The sequence below is a fragment of the Hyaena hyaena genome, unplaced genomic scaffold, assembly GCF_003009895.1.
Source record: "Hyaena hyaena isolate Hyena2069 unplaced genomic scaffold, ASM300989v1 scaffold_194, whole genome shotgun sequence".
Classification (NCBI taxonomy): domain Eukaryota; kingdom Metazoa; phylum Chordata; class Mammalia; order Carnivora; family Hyaenidae; genus Hyaena; species Hyaena hyaena.
In genome coordinates, this window is record NW_024080826.1 from 2,297,510 (window position 1) to 2,312,096 (window position 14,587).

Genomic DNA, 14,587 nt, shown 5'->3' on the forward strand with positions numbered 1-14,587 from the left:
CCACTTATCGGAGGGCTTCCTTTTCAACTCAAAGTGGCAGAGAGCTCCTCAGCTCAGTGCTTAAAAAAAATTTTTTTAAATGTTTTTATTTATTTCTAGGAGAGAGAGAGACAGCGTGAGCAGGGGAGGGTCAGAGAGAGAGGGAGACACAGACTCTGGCAGTCAGCACAGAGCCCGACGCGGGGCTCGAACCCACGAACCGCGAGATCATGACCCAAGCGAAAGTCGGACGCTTAACCGACTAAGCCACCCAGGCGCCCCTAAAAAATTTTTTTTAATGTTTATTTACTTTTGAGAGAGACAGAGACACAGAGTGCAACTGGGATAAGGGCAAAGAGAGAGAGACACAGAATCCAAAGCAGGCTCCAAGCTCTCAGAAGAACCTGTTTGGGACTCTCTCTCTCTCTCTCTCTCTCTCTCTCTCTCTCTCTCTCTGCCCCCTCCCCCTCCTGGCTCACTGTCTCTTTCTAAATGAATAAACTTAAAATAAAATAAAATAAAATAAAATACTCCCTGAATGTATGTGGACTTACATTCTCCGTGGACAGACATATTCGTTAACAGCCCTCAAGCTCGTGTTCGTCCCTGCAAAGAGTCTAGGGCGCTCTCCACGCCCACTCTCCAAAGGCGCAGGTGCGCGCACACACGCACACACACAGCATTGCCACAGACGGACACCACACACGTCATCTGGGAGAACAGCTGAGCCTGCGGCCAAGCCCAACTAAAAGGATGCACTGTGTCACGATCGGAACAACTCAAGAAGACAGCACAGAAACAGGAGGTAAGCACCTGTGAGCACTTACCTTGCTCCTCTCCCAAAGCCGTCGCTGGCCTCTGGAGGGGTAAGCTGCTGTCTGTCCTCACGGCTGGGACGGGCTCTACCTGTACTCGCATGTGGAGCGTCCAGATCCTGGGAAGAAAGCCACTCTCCCTGTACAGCAGGAGCGGATTTCACACAAGCATCTTAGTTCTCAGATGGGCTTCGCTGGAGAATCTAGCAGGCAAACGACTGCCCAGAGCTCATGGTAAAGGCGTGGCGGCCCCAGGTCCCACGATCCCAGACCTTCAAGCACACGCTCCTGGCCGCCGCTGCCCCATGCACCACACCTTGGGGAGCATGAGTCACAAGTGACACTAGTTTCTATGCACCCATGGTCCCAAAAAGGTAAGCTGAGACTGTGGGGGGCATTTCTGTATGTTGCTCAACACTTTATATAAATTCGGAAACTACCAGGCTAACGATTCTGTCATCCAGAAACGAGATTCTGAGTTCAAAGTGCATCCTCCTCCCCGGGACTGGAAGACCTTATTTTGGTGGCCATTATTTAAAAGGCCACTTCTTCAACTTCAACTAGCACCATCCTGCTGTGAACCGGGATATGCCACTCACACAGCGCATACTATGTTGCATGAATTCATTACTGACACGTTCCTTATTCTATTTAGTACTGTCTTCTAAAAGCAGTCCCCTTAATCGTGTTGTAGCAGATTTCAGAACAAACTACTGACTGAATCAAAATAATTGTCTTTTGGGGTGCCTGGGTGGCTCAGTCGGTTAAGCGTCCGACTTCGGCTCAGGTCATGATCTCACAGTCCGTGGGTTCAGGCCCCGTGTCAGGCTCTGTGCTGACAGCTCGGAGCCTGGAGCCTGTTTCGGATTCTGTGTCTTCCTCTCTCTCTGACCCTCCCCCACTCGTTATCTGTCTCTGTCTCAAAAATAAAAATAAACTATAAAAAATTACAAAATAATGGTCTTTTTATAAGATGCACACCAGCAAGGAGAAAGCTTTTCCTGGTACCTGTTGCATAATACAAGTTGTACAGCTGACACTGCTATTGCCGGCTTAAAACAACAATATAAAAACAAAATGGGGATCTGGTTTCCACCCACACACTATGGGTTCTTTCACTACTCTGTCTGTACACCGTGCCCCGAGAATGCCAGAGCTGTCCGCGGAACCCTCCCAATGCCGAGCCCTTCCAAACGCTATTCACTTCCTTGGTGTAAAGAGCACTTACTCACAAGTCAATTCAAAGGTATTATACTTTTTGATCAATTTAAGACACTCACACCACACTTTATATAGACTCCTGCTGCACTGTTATCTAGTCCGTGTGTTTACGACAGAAATAACCCATTTTCCCGACGTAAGACAAGCAACCATTCCAGAGGAAGCGCGGTGTGGTAGCTGAGTGCTCTAGAACCCTGCCGTCCCCTGGCGCAGTTGCTTCCCAGCTCTATGACCCCACTATTCACTTAACCTCTTGCATCAAAGGGCCCATGGTTCCTACTTGATAAGGATGCCATGCAATGTGCTCAAGCCCACAGCAGGGACTCCAAGAGAAGGGAGAGGAGGGGAGAGGCATCTATCATTGTTATGGTCAGTGACTGGGACTTGTGACTTAACAAACGGAAAAGCACTTGCTGAAAATACCTCTAATTAGTGTATAACAGCCCTGGTCCATTTTTCTAAAAATACACCAAAACCCAGTCGTGTTTTCTGACAGTGCCTTGAAATGGAAAGGCATCCACTGTTCAAATTAGGGAAGACAAAGAACCAGACTTGCTGAAAACTGCAACAAAGAACTGTTACAGCAAAACTTGCCTGAGAGACCCCCAAACTCAAAATGCACAGCTAACCCTTAAAGCAGGGATCGGGGCACTGACCCACACACAGTCAAAACCCAGGGTGTAATTTCTGGCTCCCTCAAAACTTGATAGCTTGACCAGAAGCCTTACCAATTACATAAACACCATACACTCTGTATGCCGTATGGACCCTATGCTGTACTCTTACAATAAAGGAAGCCAGAGAAAAGAACAGACATTAAGAAAACCATAAGGCAGGGGCACCTGCATAGCTCAGTTAAGCATCCGACTTCGGCTCAGGACATGATCTCACTGTTCATGATTTCAAGCCCCATATCAGGCTGTCTTCAGATCCTCTGTCCCCCTCCCCCCCCCGCCCTCCCCTGCTCTCTCAAAAATGGGAGGGAGGGAGGAAGGGAGGGAGGGACAGGGGGAGGGAGGAAGGAAGGAAGAAAGAAGGAGAAAATCATAAGGAACAAAAAACACACTTATAGTTCTGTGCCACATTTAAATCTGGGTACAAGTGGCCCTGTGCAGCTCAACCCTGTGTTGTTCACGGGCCAAGTGCAGTTTCACTGCGGATGCATTTCCCAAACGATGTCCTGTGTAGCTGGGAAAGGCCTGTCCACCAGCCTGTTCCCAAACTGCAGCAAGGGGCCTGGCGGCAGGGGGCATGGAAGTGCACCCCAGTCACGTGAAGGTCAGGACGAGACGCAGCTACACAACCGCTCTGGTCTGCTGCAGCCATGCTCCCAACGCCGCAGACCCGACTCCCTGCATCACACTAGTGTCCACAGAGACGGGGCTGCCGCGCTCGTCTGCCGGGTGCTCCTGTGACTCCCTCTGCATGTGAGGTTACTGCTCAGCCCCCCGACAGACAGGAGGTGAGAGGAGGGAGGCCACGGTCAGTGGCTGCAGGTCCCGCGTGCCTTTCCTCGCTCACTACTGGGCCACAGTGGAGACAAGGGCAGAGTGAGCCTCCAGGTCCGCTGGTCAGTTCGTGGTTTCCATAAACATCTCGCCGGCAGAAAGGCTGGTCTATGGAAAAGCTGGTGCCCCACCATTCCAGTCCGACCAGGATTTCTAGGCGCAGTAAGCAGAGTCCAGGCAGACAGAGGAACGTGCCGAGGCGCCCAGCAGGGCCAACCAGCTCCCCGCTCCGAGCCAGCCCCTGTGCAGGGGCCTCACTAGCCAGCAGACCCCTCCAGGGGCAGCGAGCAGCGACCACCCATCACAAAATGTGCCGACTCTTTGTTTCCAATCATCTTCAGATGTGCACAGAGATAAGAAGACAAGGTGAATGGGACTGAGTGTCCTCTCTTCCCGTGGCGCCCTCCGGTTACAGAGTACCAAGTTCAAGGCCATCTACTGAAGGCGTGTTTCACTGAAACAAACACCAGACCGAGCTCCCTGCATCGCAGACCATAGGGGAGCAGACGCTCAGAAGATTTAACAGGTAGGCATTTATTCCTTGTGCTTTCGGGGGGAGAGGAGGCAGGGAATTACTAGCACATCAGGGCCACGAGCCCATGGAAAGCAGTGCTTAAAAGCAGGCATGTGAAACCCTCACACACACCCAAGAATGCCTGAAATCCTAACTAAAGGAACGTCTAACCAGATACCCAGGAGTGTATAAAAATGGGTAAAACTGAATGCACACCACATTCTGAAAACCAGTTATTTTAAACTAACTGGTAAAATCTCTTTTGCATGAAATGTTCCAGTCTCACAAATTAGCATGTAACTTGCTTCTCCTCCCCACTGTCTTTAAATTTTTATCATTACCGGATATTACGGCTTATATTCATTTTGTTACCTCTCACTTGGGCCAAGAGACAGTTGATCACTTATGGTAATGGTGCAACACAATGATAAATTACCAGGTCAGTGGGCATGGCAGAACCATGAACGTAATGCGCACATCAACGAAATCTGGGGAATGCTTTATCAACCCTCAGGGACACCCAGGCCTCAACTTCACTTTCACATGGTAGGTCATTTCATGGACCAAACCTGACACATTACCTACACTACTATGCACGTACCCATGTACATGGAAGGCACGTGTGCCCGGATCAGCGACCATCATGTAAGGGCACGCGTACGCATCCAGACCCGTCACAGTGGCCAAGGCGCCTCGTGCTCTTTGGCCACAAAGGGTGGGGACTTTGGTGTGAACAATTCAGAAGGGAGGCAAGGGAGGTGCCAGCGAGGGTCAGAGGCCTGGTCCATAGTTAACAATCTCCAATCGAGGCTCAAATGATCAGAACCGACTTGCCAGAGCAGTGCCGTGGTGCAGCGGCAGGGACCAGGGCCTAGGGGATACTTGTGCAGTCTAGTCCGATGTGTGACTCAGTACAAGCACAGCATTATTTAATACAGCACCTCAATTTCCTTTACAAATGTAACTACGTCACACACAAAGATTAAAGGGAGGGAAAAGTGGCTTGTTCATTCTGGTACTACAGAGTTTAAGACTTAAAACATACTGGTCACTTAAAATACACGGCTTTTTAGATGATCTTTCAACAGGCATATGCTTTCTCTGAATTTCAAGCTTCTCATTTATTTGAAAAAGTTACAAAGCAGTGAGAGAGCAGCTGTCAGCGTGCTCATCAGGCCCTCCAGCAGCAGCTGAGGCCTCTGGCCACCAGGACCTCCCTGCCAGCAGCACATCCAAGGCCCCGCAAAGACCCTGCGTGCTGACAACATGCGGCCCTCCCCAGGGGGAAGAGGAAGAGGAGGGCCATGTGCCGCCCTCACTGCCGGGGTTTCCCACCGTGTGCACAGCCTGGGGGGGATTGGGGGAGATCATGGTCCAGAGGCTTTCAAGGGTGGAAGGACAGGCATAGGCGGCCGTAGGCCACAAGGACGGGTCACGGCCTGCTCAGCACACAAAAGAGGGCAGTACGCTGGCATCTCGAGCCCTATGTCACCTAAGGCCACAACCTGCTATCTAAAAGCAAGTTTCAGAGTTGCTTACTTGTGGGACGTCCTCTTCTTCATCATGCTTGCAGACACGCCAGCATGGCCTAAAAGAGAAGTGAGCACGTCAATAACAATATCAATAAAAACCAGACAGAAAATACTGCAGAACCTGGGAAAAATGAGCTTCTGAAAACTACTATACAAAGAATGACAGGGGGCATCTGGGGGCTCAATCAGCTAAGTGTCTCTGACTCCGGCTCAGGTCATAATCTCACGGTTCATGAGTTCAAGCCCCGCGTCGGGCTCTGTGCTGACAGCTCAGAGCCTGGAGCCTCCTTCGGGTTCTGTGTCTCCCTCCCTCTCTCTCTAATATAAACAAACATTTAAAAAAAAAAAAAAAAAAAAAAGCATGAAATGAAAATAAGCCATAAAGACCCAACCTGTAGGAAGCTATTTGTTTATTTAATTGCTAAGAAGGAAATAAAAGGGGTTCCACGACGCTAACAAGGACAACAGCTCATCTCCCCAGATCAGCCATAAAAAACCCAAAATCCCATGGAACAAAAACCACAACAACAAAAGTGACAATCTAGCAGTAAAGTACTAAGTTACAGAAGCTGTCTTCCCGCGACAAGCCACCAGAAAGCGAGCAGATTTGAGCCGTCTGGACCCAGGCAACGGAGGACAAGAGGCACCGGCCCCCAGCACCAGGAGGCTGTGCGCCAGCCAGGCCCGCGTGCGAGAGCGACACACGAGAAGGCCCGCGGGGGAATAAGGAGAGCTGGTGACCATGCCCCAGGCTGAGAGCCAGAGCAGGGCTGGATGAATAGGGGGGCAGGAGGCCAGAGCACTGGGTGGGGGGGTTCCCTCAGAGGGACTCTAAACATCTGGGGTGGAAAGGGACAGCAGTTGTTCAAAGCCCAGCCAGCCATTGTTTCGAACCCGTGGGGCAATGGGTAAAAACCACACAGAGGTGACCTCTCAGCAGGAGGGCTGCTCCAGACCCACCCGGGCACCTGGTGGCCAGAACAAAGTCCGAGCATGGCCGCAGAGTCCCGACGTGCCACCACACATCTCAAAGGGCCAGCACCCCAAAAGAGGCCACTCGGCTCAAAGGAAAATAGCCAACCATACCCCATGCCAAGTGGGTTACAACCAGAAAGTAATTAACGGCAAAGACGTTAAAAGAGCTATAATCTGCTCAAATATTTAAGGGACAACACAGACAACACTCAAAACAGAAAAATGTGTGGAATAAAAGAAAGAAATGAAAGTGATGAGAACACATAATCTGAAATGAAGATGAACGGACATGGTTAATAGGGGACCAGACCCATGGAAGGTAGGGATAGAAGGAGACTTGGGGACCCTCACAACTGGTGTCAACAAGGTCTGATGCACAGTAAACCGCACCCAGGGAGAGAGAGGTGCACCAGGAAAAAAAGAGCTAGAAGAAGCAGTGGCAGAGAGTTCCCCAGATGTGTTGAGCGCAGAGCCACACAGCCAACGAGCTCAGCTGTGCCCAAGTGGGACAAAAACAAAAGACGAGCCCACTAGAGTGCATCCTAATCCCAGTTCTGAAAACCAGGGCCCATGACAGCCAAACACGGGCGCCTGGGTGGCTCAGTGGGTGAAGCGACTGACTTCAGCTCAGGTCATGTTCTCACAGGCTCTGTGCTGACAGCTCAGAGCCTGGAGCCTGCTTCAGATTCTGTGTCTCCCTGTCTCTCTGCCCCTCCCCTGCTCGTGCACTCTCTCTCTAAAAATAAGTAATTTTTAAAAAGAAACAACACAGAGAATCAAAGACAACAGTGGCTCCAGACTCATGGTCAGAAAGAGCATGAGCCAGAACAGAAGACAGTGGAATAAAACTCATGGACTCAGAGCACTACATCCGGCCAAGGTAGCTTCTAGTCTCAACAGCACAGATAATGGCATCAAATGAAGAGTGTCCAAACACACCAATTCAGGGACTATATAAAAACGGATGGGACGATTGCTAGCACCACACATATTAACTTCAGGACAAGGTTATCAGGGATCAAGACGACATTTCAAAATGGTAAGAGTCAATTAATTAAGAAGCCAGAACATTTAACATGTTGATGGTATGTGAACTAGATCAGAACACTGGGGTTCACGAAGCAAGGCCCAATGGCCCGGACAGGAAAAAGCGACACATCCACAATTAGACGTTCAGACGTGAGCTCTCCTCTCTCGGTCATAGACTAAGGAGTGGGTAGGACATCAGGACACAGAAAGCCAGAGCACTACAAACAGCCTACACTGGTTTTTTCCCCCCAAGTCCACGTGAGACGTTCACTCAGACCCACCATCTGCTACTCATGGCACAAACCCTCCGTACACCTGAAACAACGTGAAATCCTAAGAAGCTTGTTCTCTGACCACATGAGAATTAAACCAGAAATTAATATCTGGAAATACTTCCGTTTTTGAAAATTAAACCACAATCTTGTTTAATCCACAGTGCAAGGACAAAAATCACAATGAAATTTTATCTTGAAGAAAATAATACCACAGCAGCACTCCTTGCTGCGGTGATCAAAACTCACACTCAGCAGCAAAATACAAAGAAAACAAAGAACCTCTGACCACAAGCTCAGTCCAACGGTCTCCCGGGAGGAGGCGGTCCCCTGGCGGGAGGAGGAAGGCTACTGGGTTATCTGCAAAGTCTCCCTGGCCTCCCCTGAGAGCGGGCATGCTAACACACACTTCCTCATCAGCAGGCCACTTTCAATTCCAACGTGGAGCGAACAAATGGAGACACACAGCCAACTGGTCAGTGCAGGGCTGTCTGTCCTGGATCACAGCGAAGATGGTAAGACAGGCAGGTCCACGGTGCCCAGCACTGTCCACCCCACTGTCCCTGGCAGCCCAGGCACCTGTACACAGACAAGCAGGCAGCTCACAGATGACAGAAGACAGCCTGGGAGGACAGCAAACTTCCCTGGAACCCCCTGGAACATCTCTAGGCTTGGGGTGCATGGGATGAGGACAGTGGATAAGCCACCCAGAGTACAGGATTTGCCCAGGGCCCTTGGGGCCCACAGGACCTGGCCTCCCTCCCCACTCACCCTCCTCCCCCCAGTGCCAGGGCCAGCTCGCCTCCCATGCAGAGTTCACCAGGACAGGGCCACCAGCCTTATCCGTCTGCCCCCACCCCTGTGCACCAGGCAATGCCCGGGCCCACCTGTCACCACGTGTCCCCACGGGGCTCACTTTCCCAGCCACAGGAGGGCCACAGCGGGAGCCCTGGAGAAGAGGCAAGCCGCGCCCAGTCAACCCTCCACTCTCACGGAGACGCAGCCCCTCGGGCACAAGCACCACAGGCCCGGGGCGCCACTGCATGTGCAAGGACCTCAGAGCTTGGTGGACAGGGAGGAAGCATGGCTCTCCTCAAGGCCGCTGACCCGGCACAGTCCCCACACCGAGAACACGGAGAGCGGGAGCTCTGGGAAACCCACAGAGAGATCGCGCTGTGCATGAGGAGTCGAGTCCCCCTCCGCCTGAACAAGGGAGAAGCTGCACAAGATCAAGAACCCGCAACTCCTCTTTGAGTGAACAGAGAAGGAGTCCCAGGGCAAAGGGCCACCGCCAAACCACAGACAGGCGCCAAACCAGAGACAGGCGGCAGACTCGCCCGGTGCGCCTCAGGCAGAGCCTGGGGGGAACAGGTGGGAGAGCTGGGGCCTGGCAGGAATGGAGGGTCCCATTCTCCCTGGTTACACTGAAAGGAGCTCTGCAGCTCCGTCTGGCTCCCAGGGAAGGGGAGAGAAAACGCCCCTCCAGCCCCCACTAGAGGGAGGAGAAAGTACCCATTCAGAGATAGAACACGTTTGGTTCTTAACGAGGCCTGTCCCCAAGAGCCCGATCGGCCCAAGGGAAGGGAGGTTAAATGTCCTGTCGCACAGGGGGGAAGAGGAGGACAGGAGGGCCAGCCAGTGTCACAGCCTCAGTAAAGACCGGACACCTAGTCAGACACTGCAGAGGTATCCTGCCCCCCACACCCCACCGAGGGGCACTGAAGGCCTGCGAGCTCCTCTCACCTAGCACATCCTGTTCAACACGGTCGAAAACTTATAAAGCACATGAAAAAGCAAACAACATGGTTTGAAGAGACAACAAACACAGGAACCAGAGACTCTGGCATGACAGAGGTGATGGAATGATCAGTCCAAGAATTCTAACTATCAATATAATAAGGTAGAGGCTCTAATGAAAAAAAAGTACACAACGTGTAAGAAAGAAAATAAGTAATGTAAAAAGAAAGGTAGAAATTATCAGGGGAAAAAAGATGTGGCAGAGGTCAAAACACCAGAACAGAAATGAAGGATGTGTTGAGGGACTCATGATGGAGAAAGTGCAATCAAAACCACAAAAAGTGAGGAAAAGTGGAAGCGAAAATAGGAAGAACTGGAAGAGAAAATAGAAGAAAACACAGGGCAAGCAACAGGGCACAGTAAGAAACACAGCAGACATTAACCAGTGATCCCTGGACATGGCTGAGGAAAGAGTCTCTGAGCTGCAGGACATTTGAGTCTCTGAGCTGCAGAGACAAGTCTCTGAGCAACAGAAACGTCCCAACCTGAAAAGCAGAAAGAAAACAGACAAAGGAAAAAACAAATCTGAATATCCAAGGACTGTGGGACGACTACAAACGGCAGGCAGGGAGACAAGACAGAGACAGAGGGAACAGAGGAAATAATTAAAGCAATAATGACTGAGGATTTCCCCAAATTAACATCAGTCACTAAACCAGAGATCCAGGAAGTTCAGAGAATGCCAAGCAGGATAAATGCCCAAAAACCGCATGTAAGTGTATCATGTTCACACGGCAGCAAATCAAGGACAAAGAAAATCTCCTGAAAGAAGCCAGAGGAAGACACACCTTATGTATAGAGGAGCAGAGCAAAGAGCAAACAATTACATCCGCCTTCTCCTCAGGAAGCACACAAGCAGAGAGGAGTGAAGTACTTAAGTGCTGAGAGAAAATTAAAAACCTACAATTTTGTATTCTGCTAACCTTCAAGAGTAAAGGAGAAACAGACTTGCTCAAAGAGAAGAAAATTTGTTTCCAGGAGACCTGCACTACACGAAATGTTAAAAGAAACTCTTCAGAGAGAAGAAAAATGAGTTGAAAAACTCAAATCTATCTACATAAAGATTAGAGATCATCTTTCTTAACAGAAATGGTAACATATTTTCCAGAATATTAACAATGTATGGGGCACCTGGGTGGCTCAGTCGGTTGCCTCAGGTCATGATTTCACAGTTTGTGAGTTCAAGCCCCGTGTCAGGCTCAGAGCCTGAAGCCTGCTTCAGATTCTGTCTCCCTCTCTGTCCTCCTCCACGCACACTCTGTGTCTAAGATAAATGTTAAAAAACCTAAAAAAAAAATTAGCGGGAAGGAAGAAGACACACCATGCTAACACTGATCAAAAGAAGCAAGAACAGCTCTATTAAATTTCAGGCAGATTCCAGAGCAAGGAAGGTCATCATAGAGATACATCATGATAAAGCAATCAATCCTTAACAGTATGTACCTCACAACAGAATATCAAACCAAGGGAGGTAAAGTGTTAGAACTACAAAGAAAAACCAGATGATCCACTATCACAGCTGAACACTTCAATTCCCCATTATCAGAAATGAACAGATCCAGCAGGCAGCTCTGCCTGAGAGCAAACGCAAACCCACCACCACCACTGATAAAATGGATATAACTGACATCAACAGATCACTTCATCCAACAATGGCAGAATACAAATTCTTTACAAGCTCCCAGGAAGCATTCACCAAGACAACATTCTAGGAAGCATTCACCAAGACAACATTCCAGCATAAAACACATCTTAAATTGGGGCACCTGGCTGGCTCAGTCGGTTAAGCGTCCCACTTCGGCTCAGGTCATGATCTCACGGTTCATGGGTTCAAGCCCCGCCTCAGGCTCTGTGCTGACAGCTCGGAGCCTGGAGCCTGTTTCGGATTCTGTGTCTCCCTCTCTCTCTGCCCCTCCCCTGCTCACGCTGTCTCTCTCTCTCTCTCTGTCTCTCTCTCTGTCTCTCTCTCAGAAATAAATAAAACATTAAAAAAAACCTTAAACTTAAAAGAACAGAAATCCTGTGACCACTCACAAACCATGATAAAACCAAACTAGATTCAATGACAGAAAAATAGCTAGAAAATTCCCAAATATTCAGAGATTAAACAACACACTTCTCAATATACTGTTCAAGGAAGAAATCACAAAACAAATTAAAAAATATTTGGAACTAAATGAAAATGAAACTACAATTTACAAAATTTGTGGGATGCAAAGAAAGCAATGGTTACAGAGAAATCTATAGCACTGAATGCATGTATTGGAAAAGAGGTAAGATCTAAAATTAAAAATCTAAGCTTACCCCTTAGGAAACTCTAATAGTAAACCATTTTAAATGCAAAATAAAAGAGGTTATAAAAATTAGAACAGAAATTGCTAATAGTTTAAACAGGAAATCAATAGAGAAAAATCAATGAAATCAAAAGCTCATTTTCTGAAAAGATCAAAATTCACACATCTCTAGCCAGGATAACTAACAAGAAAGAGAGAAGACACCAATCACTAACATGAGAAATCAAAGAAGAGACAACATTACAAACCTCATATAGAAGATATAAATGAAGACAACTACAAAACTGATGAAAGAAATCAAAAAACTATCTAAATGGAGAGATATTCCATGTTCATAGACAGGAAGACTCAATATTATCAGGATGTCCATTCTTCCCAACTTGGTCTACAGATTCAGTGCAATCCCAATCCAAATCCTAGTGAGTTATTTTGTGGATATCAACAAACTGGTTCTAACGTTTATAGGGAGAAGCAAAAGATCCAACACAGCCAACACAATAATGAAGGAGGAGAATAAAGTTGGAGAGCGGACACTACCCAACTTTAAGACATCCCATAAAACTACACTCATCAAGAGTAGTATTCTTGTGGTACTGACTCATTAAAGAAAGGACAAATAGATCAAACAGAGAACACTGAAAAAGACCCACATATAGTTATCCGATCTTTGACAAAGGAGCAAAGGCAATACAATGGAGAAAAGACAGTCTTTTTAACAAATGGTGCTGGAATAAATAAGAGATCCACGTGCCAAAAAAATGGATTTAGACACAGACCTTACATCCTTCACAAAAAATAACTTAAAATGGATTACAGACCTAAATGAAAAGTGAGAAACTATAAAACTCCTAAAATATAACATGGGAGAAAAATCTAGATGACCTTGGTCATGTTAATGACTTTTTAGATAAGATACTACACCAATGGCAATCCATGAAAGTAGTTAACTGATAAGCTGGATTTCACTGAAATTAAAAACTTCTGCTCCATGAAAGACATGAGAAGACATGCCAGAAGAAGCAAATACCTGGAGAAAACATATCTGAAGGACTGTTATCCAAAATATAACAAGACCTCTGAAAATTCAACAATATGAAAACAACCTGGGGGCGCCTGAGTGACTCAGTCGTTGAGCGTGCAACTTCAGCTCAGGCATGATCTTGCGGTCCATGAGTTCAAGCCCCATTTCGGGCTCTGTGCTGACAGCTCAGAGCCTAGAGCCTGCTTTGGTTCTGTGTCTCCCTCTCTCTCTGCCCCTCCCCCACTTGTATTTGGCCCCTCTCTCTCACTCTCAAAATAAACAAACAATAAAGTATTTTTTAAAAAAATAAGAGCTTTTAAAGGTAGAAGAAAATTGCGGGAGGTAATAACAGAAAAAGGCCAGAGGCCTCACACATGAAACTACAGAGAGCCCTTTTTCACCCATCTGACGAACAAAGATTCCTACACTAAGAACACAAGATGGGGGAGAGAGACACATTTATATACCGCTTGCTGGTAAGGAGGCACAATGGCACAAAGCCCATGAACACCTCACACAATTACATATGCATTTAAGATCGAATTCAGTTTTCCTAGAAACCTAGCCCAGTGATGACACGCTGGGGCAGAACAGACAAGCCTATGCACTGCAGTACCATCAGTTCTAATACAGAAGAGTGGGAACAACCTAATGTCCAAATAACTGAGCATAAATAATACAAGGTACTATGCAGTCGTAACGAGTGTGAGCAGGCGCCCTGCGTGCGGGGGAGTGGTCACCACATGCTGCTCAGAAGAGTGACAAGAGGAGCAGGTAGGCGTGTATACATTCACTGGGCGCTGATGGCAGTTTGTCACTGGAAGTGGGTGGCATCACTCATCTGAGGATCACAGATTTTCCAGGAGAAAACAGAAGGAGATCCTTTATGAGGTACTACGTCTATTTGTTGATTGAAATGTGACAAGAAATAGAGCATAATTTACAAAATAACTGTTCTATGACTCACAAAAGTTATTTAAACTGTACTAAACCGTGATGGGTAACAAAACTACATACACTCAAACTGTTCTAACAGAAGCTCATTCGAACCCATGTTCCAAAACACTCACACCTACTTTATTACACTTTGCTTTAGTGTGCTTGCGGATACTCCGTTTTTTTTACAAACTGGAGGTTTGTGGCAATCCTGCTTCAACCAAGTCTTATCAGAGGCATTTTGTCCAAAGTATTTGCTCACTTTGTGTCTCCGTGTCACCTTTTGGTAATTTGCACTATATTTCAAAACTTTTCATTATTTTTATATTTGTTACAGTGATCAACGATCAGTGCTCACGACTCACTGAAAGCTCACTGATGGTTAGCAGCTTTCAGCAAGAAAGTGGTTTAATTACAGTACGTGCACTGTTTAGACATAATGCACTCTTAACAGACTACTGTACCATGTACACGTAACCTTCATATGCACTGGAAAACCAAAATATTCACCTGACTTGTGCTGCAGGGACATCCGTGTTCCCATCATCTGGATCAGAACTGCAACGCCTCCAACAAGTGCCTGTAACCAGCAGTCACCTACGTGTGGATGCAGATTTTCCAAAGACAAAGACCCATGTCTGTTCCAGCAACCTCTTCAGATGAGGGACCCTCACCAATCTTGTCCACACCACAC

The 14,587-nt window shown here is 47.7% G+C and overlaps 1 protein-coding gene across 8 annotated transcripts in view; it reads right to left on the bottom strand.

Moving 5' to 3' along the window:
- SPIN1 (spindlin 1) overlaps positions 1-14,587 on the bottom strand; it is a 94,688-nt gene that overhangs the window by 38,745 nt on the left and 41,356 nt on the right. For 7 of the 8 annotated variants that reach the window (XR_005530103.1, XR_005530101.1, XR_005530102.1 and 4 more), the window contains one exon: positions 5,577-5,625. The exons of the other annotated variant lie outside the window; for it this stretch is intronic. Coding sequence is in view for 3 of the 7 variants with exons in the window: in XM_039241531.1 (XP_039097462.1) it covers positions 5,577-5,625 (49 nt within the window). In the remaining 4 variants the exon portion in view is untranslated. The remainder of the gene's footprint in view (positions 1-5,576; positions 5,626-14,587) is intronic. 8 annotated transcript variants of the gene reach the window in all.